Genomic DNA, 12,105 nt, shown 5'->3' with positions numbered 1-12,105 from the left:
AAGCCAACAAAGAGCACCCCCTTTTTTCGATGTATATGTCATCTGGAAAGTAGGAGTGATAAAGAAGCAGGGGAGAGACGGAAGATTTAGAGGATGATAAGGCGACTCGAGAAGCAACAACGTTCAAATGGTGACGGTGTCAACAATAATCTGTTAAAATTGCGAGAAGATCTTAATTTCCACATCGATGGATAAAGCAATACCTGGTTTCCTGATGCTGAAACTTTTCTGTAACAAGAGATTATGATGCAAGCATGACTGGTTCTTGAACACTATACAAGGCTTTGGAGAGATGGGATGTGCTGCTTCCAGGTTAGAAGATGAGGAGGCTATCAAGATGTGCCGGGACAGAAGGGACTTGATGAAGCAGGCACTGGAGCAGCACAACCGATTTGCATCTTCACCGTGGGACTTCTTCTGGAACCCATTCTCATCACTGGACAGCTTTACATATCCCCGCCCTCGGAGTAGCTATGACAATGTGGTCACTGATGATGAACTCGTGAGGTTACAACGGGTACGAGAGGAGGAAGGAATCCCAGAACTCGAAGAGGAAGATGATGAGTGTCAAGAGCATGTACAGATGGACAGAAAAGAGGAAAAAGAAGAGCACGACAATGCAGATGATGATGAAGACGATGATGAAGACGATGGCGAGGAATATGAGCATTCAGTTGAGTGTATGGTTTCTAATGTGAATTTCGATGCCAATATGAAGCAAGAAACAAAGGGATTTGAATCCAAAGGTATTCAGTGTACTGAAGCACCAGAACCTTGCGAGACAGTAGAACTTGAGATAAAGGCACACAAGAAAGAGTTGATGAGAAACAGAGTAGCAAATGCAGAAGAAACTCCTGGTTTCACAGTATATCTGAATCGAAGGCCAGCAAGCTTGGTTGAGGCCATGAAGGATATCGACTGTCAGTTCTCGGGGATATGTGACGCTGCTCGGAAAATCTCAGTAATGTTGGAGGCAAGTAGAGCTCAGTAATCAACCTCAAACGATCTTTCTGGTACTGTTTTTATGATCCACACTGAAATTACTCTTAAAGATCCAGATTTGACACTTACTGAACATTGCTTGCCAATTGTGTATTGCAGCGAAGATGCTGAACCCAGTTGCATTTTTGCGTTCTGCGTCATCCCGTTCATCATCATCTCGTTTCCTTCTTGCTCCCTCTAGCTCAATAGATGATCTCTTTGACAATGAGACTAGCAGCTGCTACTCTGAAGAATCTTGCAGTACCATGTCTGGAAGTCACCACTCTACCTTGGATAGACTCTATACATGGGAGAAGAAATTATACAAAGAAGTAAAGGTATGATCTTTGTCAGGGGCTTACACCAGTAGACAAATGCATGAAAAAGCCATAATTGTTTTCGTCACTTGCAGGCAGGTGAGCGGTTAAGAATCGAGTATGAGAAGAGGCTGACACATTTGAGGAACCAAGATGTGAAAGGCGAAGAACCTACCTCTGTTGATAAGATTTGTGCAGCATTGAGAAGCTTGCATACTCGGCTGAAGGTGTCAATACACACAGTTCAGTCGGTATCAAGGAGGATTGAAATTCTAAGGGATGAGGAGCTGCATCCTCAGCTTATGGAGTTGATTCTGGACACGGAGACGATCAGCAAGCACGACGTGATCAGGGATTTTCCTTCGCATCTCCTGTAGCCTATCACGCATCTCTGCTGGAGATTAAATAATGCATTGAAATGTGTAGTAGCTAAGACCTGTGCGGCGAGAGGCTGCACTGTGCGTCGCTGTTTGCTTGGTCGTCGATCTGGAGGGTTACTGGCCGGAACGACGTCACCAATTCGGGGGCGAGATTCCATCTACTACCATCAGCACAGCAAAGCTACAGATCCGCGATGTAAAACAGTGGGCAAGAGCGAAGGGCGGCGCCAGACTCGACCGGGAAGTCGTCCAACGCGGAGACGACGATGGGAGTGAAGACTCACCGCTTTTTCCCCATGGAGGCCGTCGGCATGTGGAAGCCATCGCACAACGGAGTTCTGGAGACACGGAGGTCCAATGTGGAAGACACCGGATGTTGCAGAAGCAAAGAAATTTGGGGGAAAAAATGGGAAGCATACGAATCGAACGACGAACCCTAAACCCTAAATAAATCGCAGCTTGAGAAATCCGATGGAGGGAGGGGGAAGAGCCGCTGCCGCTGCCGTGTTTACTCCAACCCAACACGACGAACCCTAGCAATGGAAATCGGAATATGGTGGAGGGGGTGGGGTGGACGGAGGGGGCGGGGGAGGAAGCGTGGTTACCTTTGGAGCGCCGGTGGAGGGAAACCGAAGTCTGAAAGCGGTTGTTGCCGGAGCACGCAGGTGAGCGGGGGCGAGTAGGGGAAGTTCGCCGGAGAACGCAGGTGAGCGGGGCCGAGCAGGGGAAGCTGGAGTTCTGGGGAGGAGGAGACAGCGCGAGAGCGAGATGAGAGGATGATAGAAGAATCTACACACACGGCGCACAGGGAGTGAATCCAACGGCCAAAATAATTCGGGTGACGTGGACGTTTCTGGGAGCAGTTTTCCCTGCTGCTTTCATAATAAGGAAATTTCAGGCAACTTTTTTTTTCAGCTTCTTCTATTAAATAAATCACGTCGAAACAAATCCTGATGAAACAGTTTCTTGTTGAAAAAGTTTTCGGCTTTACATAGTTTTCTAGGTAAAACTGGGAAAATTTAAAACAAATACTAAAGGTACTACCTTTCTGAGAGCCTCTTTGAGTTATATTTTCTGTTTATACAGCAGGTTCCACCTAGCAGAGGCCCAACTACTTATATCTTACTGTAGTGTGGAGTCGTATACAATGCACGTCTTTGATGTGCCATAGTGTCGAGCATATCGTGCCATAGTGGAAAGTTGAGAGTCCACACCGTCAAGTATGTTGTTGCTGGTAGTCGGTAGCTAGTGTAGCCGCACAACCTTTGTAATCCTTGACCTTTGATTTGTATATCTTCTATCCTTGTCCTATTGTCTCCCATCCTTGATATAAGATCCTTTGAGATAGTATTTATTATATCATTGACCTTATATATCCTCTATTCTATCAGCATTTCCTTTAAAATTAGAGGTTTTGTAATCTTACCTTGTTCAAATGTTAGATGGTCCTTCATCATCCATAATCTACCTTTCAGGATGACTACCGCTTGAACAGAAGCACGCCTAGCGTCGAGGTTGTGATGCATGCTTGCCTTGTTTGGTGTGTTGTGTGCGTGTGCCTTCTTCGTCCTTGAGTTTTTTTGAGGGGGCTCTAAAAACAAGGCGTTGGACGTGGCAATGCTCTTGTTAATTAAGTGGGGTAATGCCTGTTGTCGGCCTCATAACATCTGCTCAAACGACAAGGCATTGAAGAATTGAAGACCCAAATTCTATATATATCTTCCTCATCGTCTTTTGCTAACACATGATCCTTATGTTATTGCACCTCCGGCCTTAATCTCAAATGAAGGGAAGACGAAGGCATGAAGATCACACTTGATATTTCTTGTTATCATTTGGTTATCATCTATCCTTGTTCTTATATCTCATCAATCTCCAATCAAAAGAAGTGTGAAGACTTGAAGAACAATTTTACCCTTCTCCCTATCGTCTCCAAATCTTGGGGGTGAGAACAACTATGCGAAGCATAAACATTATTCGGTTATTCTCAACACGCTCTTTCTATAGGGTATTGATTTGTGATGGTATTGTTCCACTTAAGTCCCCAATCTGGAAGATTAAGATACCACTTAAAATTAAAATTTTCCTGTGGTACATCAAAAATGGAGTTACTCTCACTAAAGATAACCTTGCAAAGCGGGATTGGAAAGGAAATCTAAAATGTTGTTCGTGTAGTTCTCTAGAGACTATTGAACATCTTTTCATCCAATGTCACTTCGCCCGCTTTATTTGGAATACAATACATATCACCTTTGGAATTCAACCTCCCTCTAGCACCCACGACTTGTTTGGTTCTTGGCTTGCTGGTTTTCGGCGAGCATTTAGAAATCAGATTTGTGTAGGTTTTTCTGCTATTTGTTGGGCTATATGGTTGAATAGAAATGATATGGTATTCAATTGCGCCAAGGCTAACACTTTCATGCAGGTTATTTTCAGGGCGACATATTGGGCACGTTCTTGGTCGCTGCTACTTAGAGACGAGGACGCGAGGACCGATCTGAACAGGGCATGCCGCTTATTGGAGTCGGTCGTTATGGAGGTGTTCGCTAAGTTTGGGTGGAAGTTCTCAAATAGAATTGCGGCCTAGTCGTCTAGCTGTCTTGGGTAAACTTGGTTTTTTGAGTCTGTTTGTGAGCCTAAGCGCTTGTTGGATGTATCGATACGCTGTGTACGCTGTCTTGGATGGTGTAGAGGCTGGGACCTTATTTCTGTTCCATTATCTAAAAAAACATTAAGCCCATGCCTCAAACTTTTATATTGTAATTGCCTAGTACGTATGTACCTGCGTTTGTTTGTAAGCTAGCAGAGGCTGAAAGAGAGAAGATCAGTAACTATCCCTCTAGCTACACTCTGATACAGTGATATATAACTGTAACTATGTTTTTTTCCGCTATATAACATTGTTTCTAATGTCCTTACGTACCTTTCGTTGTTGTATGTGTGGACTTTCTGGGCACATATATATCTGATATGACGAGCCTGTTATGTTTTGAAAACTATATGGGAGGGGTAAAGGCTGGCAGGCGGGAAACACGGCGACGCACGCAGGGCAGACACGCTGCACGCACGAACGAAGGAATCGTCTCCTGTTCTCCTTCTATCGGCGTCGCTCGTGCTACGGAGGTCGAATCAGATTGTACTGTGTGTTACGTTCTTGTGGCGACCGATCTGCCGACGTGAGGGCCTGGTTGAGGGATAGGGGGATGGCGGGCGCAGAGAGTGTTGGTCGGACAGAGATGCCCTGCTGCGTGTAGGAATGGCGGCAGCCTTCCTCCCTCCCCATCCGGCTTTCAATTATGCGCTGCGCGTCAACAGCAACAGCTAGCGTCGTCGCTGTAGTTTAATCGTTTCGTTATTATTTTTATTACCGGCGTCGTCGACTGCTACGCTACCAGGCAGTGCAACAGTACGTATATACCGTGCTGATCGATACAGAGGTGGATTGGATGGGCGAGCCGCGTTTTCCTCGCCGTCACCGGTAGCATGGCAATGGCACCGCACTGCACGGGGGCAAGGCGGATCGCATGGGCAGCCACGCCGACGCCTCGTCCAGTCATCCCACCGAGATCAGACTGTCTTCAACGGGGTCCGCAGCCCTCCCCCTCCCCTAATACTGTACACGATATAGGGGCTACAGTGCGTCCCCTTCCCCTTCACCGGTGTCCTCCTCCTCCTCTCCCTCCCCGATTCTTTCTCTCTCACGCTAAATGGAGGGCCACGCTACGCCGCATTCCTCCTCCGTAGCCGCTTCGTTCGCCCACACGCCCGCGGGTTCGGAATACTTCGAGGACGGTCTTCGAGGCAAACCAAGTGCGACGGTCGGCCCGCCGGAGAAGGTACCCGTCGCGCCGCCCTCTCCCGCGATTCGGTTTTCTTGCTCCGTGCGGCGACCACCGGTGGGACCTCGACGCAGATCCGCCTTCCAGCTTCACTGACCCCCACCACCTCCTCGCCGTCGCGCGCAGAGGACTACACGGAGGAGCTCGCCATCGCGCACGTGCGGCGGCTGCTCGACATCGTCGCCTGCACCACCGTGTTCGCGGCGAAGAAGCCCCAGCCGAAGCCCGATGTGGCGGATGCCGCGACCGAGTCCGCCAAAGACGGGTCGCCCTCGCCCGGTAAGACGACGGCCGGCGCGGCGAGGACCCCATGTTGGCCCTGGATCCCTACCGGTTTTGTCGCTCTGTAACTGAAGTCTCTCTTTTGGATCTTAATATAATCCAGGCACAGAATCTCTCCCCTCCGTATCTTCCCCTTCAGAAAAAAAAACTATGCTAAACTACAAAATCGATTTCTTTGTTAAAGGTCATTCATTGAAAATAGATTGGCATGGCATCTGCACCCGTAATATTTGAACACTATCAGTTTAGGATGAATTTACAAAAAGAATCCAGAAAAGTTTTTTGTAATCGATTACACCTTCCTAGAAAAACTTCTGTTTATTTTTGTACCATTGCTTGTTCATTTGATTGCATAAATCCTCTGATATGTCATACTGACTTTGTTTCCCATTTTTATATTGTAACAAAAATTGTGAAGGTTCAAAAGGTTGACTAGTCGAAGTGAAGTTGCTATTTGTTCAAGAGATTACAAATTCTATTCACCCCGGCATAAGATCAGGTGTTCCCCACAGGCAGCATTTGACATCCCTGATACAAGTGTAAGTTGCCTACTGTCCTACTGAGCTTAATGCAGTCAAAATAGGTAATATAGTTACTTATAATATAATATTACCAACCCGCTATGATTTGTTTAGGCTTTGACAGAGGATGAGAACTCTTTATTGGTTTGTTCTTCAGGATTTCGCTCACCAAACGAGGTAAATATATGTTTTCGCATTCCATCGCGGTAGCTGCATGCATTTGCAAATGATTTTGCCTGCTGCCCTCCTGGTTCTCCAGTTCTTGTTAGCTTATTCTTGTGGTGGCATCATCAATAAAATTCTTATATAAGTGACAGTAGTCGGTGCCTTGTTTTTGTTGATGAGTGCTCGCGTTTGTTTTTGTAGACCACTTAGAATCTGGGTAGGTATGCAGGTGCGAGTTTGTAACGAGAAACCGGTGACGATTGTGGCATCCCAAGAAGGATTCAACCCTGCAGGAAAGCGAGCACTCATCAGCAAAAACAAGGTCAGGTTTTTTTTCACATGCTGAATTTATGTTATCAAATAGATTTACATAATTTATGTCTGTATGGTTCAGTTTTTGCATAGATAGCTGTCTACTCTTAACACACTTCATCTTGCCATGTTGTATTGTTTAGATGAGACCAATGGGATGACCATTTTCCCTTGTATCAGCTTAAGGATGCTGCTTCATAAGTCATGTGCTCAACCACCTGGAGTTCAACGGTTGCAGACTAGTGATCCTGAAGACAATGAGGCTACTCAAACTTTTGTCCGGAAGATATTAACAGACAGCCTGCAGAAGCTTGAAAATGAGGCTCCGATAGTTCACAGAGTCATCTACTTAAGCTGACATGGTAAACAATGGACGACACTATAGTTTTATTTCTTCCCACTTACCTGTGGAGCTTGTTTCATTTACCGTTTTCATGTTTGAACTACTTTATTTATGTTCTGACTGTTATATTTCAGGTATGTCAATCGTGCCCTATATCTTTTGCACCTTACATGTGGCCCTTCTCATCGTAACACCGCTGCAACTTATATCAATGTTGTGATGATGGAAGAAGGGTTGGGTAGGGATGGCAATGGGTACCCGAAACCCGAAACCCGATGGGTAAAAACCCTATTAGGGCACGGGTATGGCGGATTTTGATATCAATGGGTATTTTATTGGGTCATTTGTTATGCCCATCGGGTATGGTGGGCGTGGGTATGTTCTCTGTTGCCCCATACCCGCTACCCGATGGGGAACCCGCTAATATATGACACGTGGGTCCAGATTTATATGTCTCATATAAAATGAATGCTATGTTTTGTCCACAGTTTTGTAGAATCAACCGCTATGTTTTGTGTGATTTGAAGGCATGATATTGCCATTTAATGTTGAATATTGTTGAACCTGTGATAAAATTATGTTGGGTTCGATACATTTGTTATGCTGGTATTTATTTTTGCGATTCAAATGATCATATCTATCGTAATGTTAATGGGTATGGGTACCCGATGGGTACCCGCTACCCATAGTGGGTATGGGTATGACGTAATTTTGTACCCATGATGGGTAGTGGGTATGGGTATGGCTTCGTGTGCCCACTGGGTACCTTACCCACTGCCATCCCTAGGGTTGGGCAATGTCCATGTTGCACTCCGTTACCTGCACGAAGCTCTAAAATGTAACCAACGGTTGCTTGGCGCTGATCACATATAGGTAGGCAACCCAACCACATCCACTGTCTGTGGCATGATTGTATTATGCCTCATGAATATACATACAGCTGCAGACTCTACTGCCTACTCAGTGCTCACATCAGTTTTGATCTGTACACTTCTAACAGTTAGAGTACATGTCTGTTATTTAAACTAAGGCTAACATCGAAAGGCCATCTTATGTCTCAATATTTTAATGACAGACAGCGGCAAGTTATCATGCTATTGCTATTGCTTTGTCTTTGATGGAAGCGTACTCATTACGAACACGGTGGTGCAGGCCACTAAGTTACGACCGCGCACTGTTCATAGCGCAAATAAAAATAAAACAAATATTGGATGGTAGTTGAGTTAGTTGATGATGAAAGTATAAAATATTGGTGTGGTGGGGTATAGAGGTTTGATATAGGGGGAACCGCTGTAGAGCGTGGAGATATAGGGGGAGAGAGAACGCTGACGTGACACGTGAGTGAGATATAGGGGGAGAAATTTAGGGGAAACCGCTGAACACAGTCTGCCCCCCGTCGCCGAGGGGGCAGACACCACCGTACGCGGCCCGCGGGGATTATTTTTACCCGGCATGTCGGGCGTTGCGGTGAGCGGCCGCGGCAGCATCGCGCACCTGCCCCCACTGCTTTACTTCTGCTCCCCACTAGAGATGACAATGAATCTCGATACTAGATTACCCGCAGGAAATTCCTCCATTAGAAAATAGGATTGGAGAAATTTATTCCCCACGTATATATAAACCAGGAAAATTCTTCCCCTATTGAGTAATCAGAGATGAGGATTCCCCGTTCTTCACGGTAACCCATTAAACCTATATTTGATGATGTTTTATATACTCCCTCCGTTTCTTTTTATTTGTCACTGGATAGTGTAATTTTACACTATCCAGCGACAAATAAAAAGAAACGGAGGGAGTACTAATTAAAGATAAAAATAAATAACTATCTTATTAAGAGGTCAATCATTGTATAAATGTATTCATTTTGATATACACATAACGAGTAAAAATGTTTTATATTAATAACAAAGGTTGTATATCCTAATTATAATTTAAACAGGGACGAGGATCCTTACTAAAGTTCAGGGATAGAGAAAAAATATCCCGACAAACATTCGTAAAGACCCCACGGGGAAACTTTTACGTAGTATTGAACCTATTCTCCGTTGCCATCCTACTCCCCACGCCAGGGCCGGTCCTATAGATGTCCAAACGGGCCACCCGGCACGGACCCGGTCCGAACCCGTTTCGGCCCGGTACGAATAGGGTCGGGCCAGGCACGGCCCGATGATGCTTCGGGCCAGGTCGGGCTGGCCCACGTGCCTAGGGACATGACCAAACCCGGCACGCACAGGGAAAAATCGTGCCGGGCCGGCCCGTTGGCCCGGTGGGCCTCAACGGACCGGGCCGGGCACTAGCCCGAACCAACAGTAGAACGGTATATAAATACATATATTTAACAGAATTAATCATATATAATAACATATTATTTATATATATTAAGACAACAAAATATTTATGTATGCATTTTATATTTATGTATGCATTTTATATATGTTTGGCCGCGTATTTAGTATTTACATACTATGAGAGAATTAAATGTATTTACATATTTAGTATTTACATAAATATGCGGGCCGCTGTCGTGCCGACCCATTTATCAGGCCGGGTCGGGCCAAAGCACGCGGGCCGCCGTATGTGCCCATACCCGGCCCGCTAAACGGGCCGTGCCGGCCCGGGCCCGTAACCGACCGTGCCGGGCCGTGTTTGGACCGGGCTAAATTCGTGCCGTGCCACGGGCCAAACGGGCGGCCCGCACTGTTTGGACATCTATAGCCGGTCCTAACATTTTGGGGCCCTAAGCGAAAATAAATATGGAGGCCCTATACGAAAATTTGATTCTGCTATTTTTCAAATATGATATTTGAAAAATAAAAAAATTTGATGATTTACACATTTTTTCAAAATGATATGACAGGAGACTATTACAATATTTTATGAGTTGTAAAATTATACATATTATGTAATATAACTCTACATTTGCTTTGAGGGCGAGTATTTTACTTTTAATTTTTCGAACTAGCCTAAACCTTAAAATGCACACTAAACCAAATTTAAATGCATTAGAGCAAATTTTCTGAAAACAAATTTCAGCAAACTAAACTTGGATTAAGCAACTTAGGTTATCAGGGTGGACCCTTAGAATTAAGCAACGCGACAGGCACAGGTATACAACACCTTACCTTACGACCTTCCCGAATCAATCAATATTTAGTATTCATCATAAGCAGAATGTTGCACGGCCTCGAAGAGATGATTCCAAAAAATCAGAGAGACGCAACAAAGAAACGAGAATAGAGATTTATTTGTAACATATATGTATTTGGACATAATATGGACAAACGGATGCCCTACTGATCTTGGAGGCCCTGAGCGGTCGCATACCCTGCATACCCTCAGAGCCGGCCCTGCCCCATGCACGGCCGATGGATTTTTATTCGTCACCGAGCGATTAGGAACGTACGTGGAAGGAAGATGCACCCATGCATGGCCGGGGGGACTAGGCAGCGCCGGTTGGAGAACAGCGTCTGCCGGGACCGTCGCCTTTAGATACTTTCAGGTTAGTTTGACAAAAAGGACAAAAAACCTAGAGAAATCTCTACTAACTATTAAGAGTCTATTGTAGACCGCCCTCGCCTCCCCTCCCCTCGGCGTGCAAGTGATGCCTCTCCTTTTCGCACGTCTCGGCGTACCCCGCAATGCACGCACCGCAATACTCCTCAACCATCCGACGCCATCCATGCCAGCTTCTCTGAATCCCCCACTGCTCGTGCATGGGCGCCCGCCCTCGCTCTCGCTCGGCTCTTCCCCGCCTGTCCTTCCTGCCTCGGCGCCGCCCTCGACCTCGACCTCACTTGATCTGCCTGCTCCCAGATGCAGCAGAGGTAGTCGCCGCGGCGCCACCTGCCCACTGCACTGCCCCAGAGCCTCCAAGCTGCATATCGGAATTCGGAAGTGAAGCGCCCCGTGATTCGCAGTCCTCCTCTCTGGATCTCGCGGTGGAAGTCGCCGGTCCACTCGATCAGCAAGCGAGTTGGTGCCGCGCGGCGGATTCCCCGACCCGAGAAAAGGAACCGGACATGCGGCCGCGGCTGGTGCTCTTCGGCGACTCCATCACCGAGTTGTCCTTCACGTCCGGCGGATGGGGCGCTGCGCTCACCGACCGCTTCGCTCGCCAGGTACTGCCTTGCGCGCTCCTCCCTTGGCCCTGGCGGCGCCGTCGCCGGCCACACGTGATGGTTGAGCGTGGGGGCGAGCTGGCCTTGATTTAGCGAACCCCCGATCTGGCTGTGACTGCGCGCCCCTATTGTTCAGGCTGACGTGGTGCTGCGCGGGCTCAGCGGCTACAACACGCGGTGGGCGCTCAAGGTGCTGCCGCGGGCCATGGAGGGCGCGGCGGGCGCGGGCGCGGACCCGGCGGCCGTGACAGTCTTCTTCGGCGCCAACGACGCCTCTCTGCCGGACCAGGTGCAGGCGCACCAGCACGTGCCGCTCAAGGAGTACCAGAGCAACCTCCGCGCCATCTGCGCCTACTTCAAGGTTAAGTTATGGGCTTATCTTGGATTCGGATGTCTTGGATTGGTCACTCACCTATCTGTCGCTTGGGTTCTTCGATCGCAGGAGCGATGGCCCTCCACTGCTGTCATACTCATCACTCCCCCACCGATTTACGAGCCAGCGAGAATCCGGTAAACAAATACTAGATCCAATTGGAAGATACTCCTACTACAAATCAAATGAACCCACCAATATCACGCTTGTTCGCTCTACTGATGATGCTAGCTTTCTGCGGGAAATGTCGTGGTCGATCGACGATCATGGCAAAAAACCAAGTCATTGGGTGCCTTTCACGCGCTGGTCCCCATTTTGTTTTCCTATTGCTGTGACGCATATATGATACTCCTAAATTCCACTATCTGCAGTTTGCCAGTTAGAAAGTGAGAATTGCATCCATGCGCACTGCTGCTTTCAGTAAGTCAGAAAAGGTTGTCAGCATTTAGATCCATACTGATACTGCTGCTCATC

General features: G+C 47.1%; 1 protein-coding gene and 2 pseudogenes across 2 annotated transcripts; all 3 read left to right on the top strand.

Moving 5' to 3' along the window:
- The first annotated feature begins 292 nt into the window (after positions 1-292).
- Positions 293-1,675, top strand: LOC103637553 (protein ROLLING AND ERECT LEAF 2-like; annotated as a pseudogene).
- Positions 1,676-5,436: 3,761 nt separating this feature from the next.
- LOC100501302 (uncharacterized) lies at positions 5,437-7,707 on the top strand (annotated as a pseudogene). Its single transcript, NR_157356.1, has 7 exons — positions 5,437-5,514; positions 5,644-5,796; positions 6,218-6,338; positions 6,435-6,497; positions 6,687-6,807; positions 6,941-7,159; positions 7,275-7,707. The product of NR_157356.1 is annotated as an uncharacterized protein (transcript).
- Positions 7,708-11,159: 3,452 nt separating this feature from the next.
- Positions 11,160-11,812, top strand: LOC103636546 (GDSL esterase/lipase At5g45920). The gene is made up of 3 exons (XM_023300862.1): positions 11,160-11,258; positions 11,395-11,619; positions 11,701-11,812. The coding sequence occupies exons 1-3, from the start codon at positions 11,160-11,162 to the stop codon at positions 11,770-11,772; spliced, it is 396 nt and encodes a 131-aa protein (XP_023156630.1). The 3' UTR covers positions 11,773-11,812.
- Positions 11,813-12,105: the final 293 nt, after the last annotated feature.

The sequence above is a fragment of the Zea mays genome, chromosome 8 (genome assembly GCF_902167145.1).
Source record: "Zea mays cultivar B73 chromosome 8, Zm-B73-REFERENCE-NAM-5.0, whole genome shotgun sequence".
Classification (NCBI taxonomy): Eukaryota; Viridiplantae; Streptophyta; class Magnoliopsida; order Poales; family Poaceae; genus Zea; species Zea mays.
The sequence above is the reverse complement of the archived record's forward strand: the minus strand, read 5'-3'. Positions and strand labels throughout refer to the sequence as shown.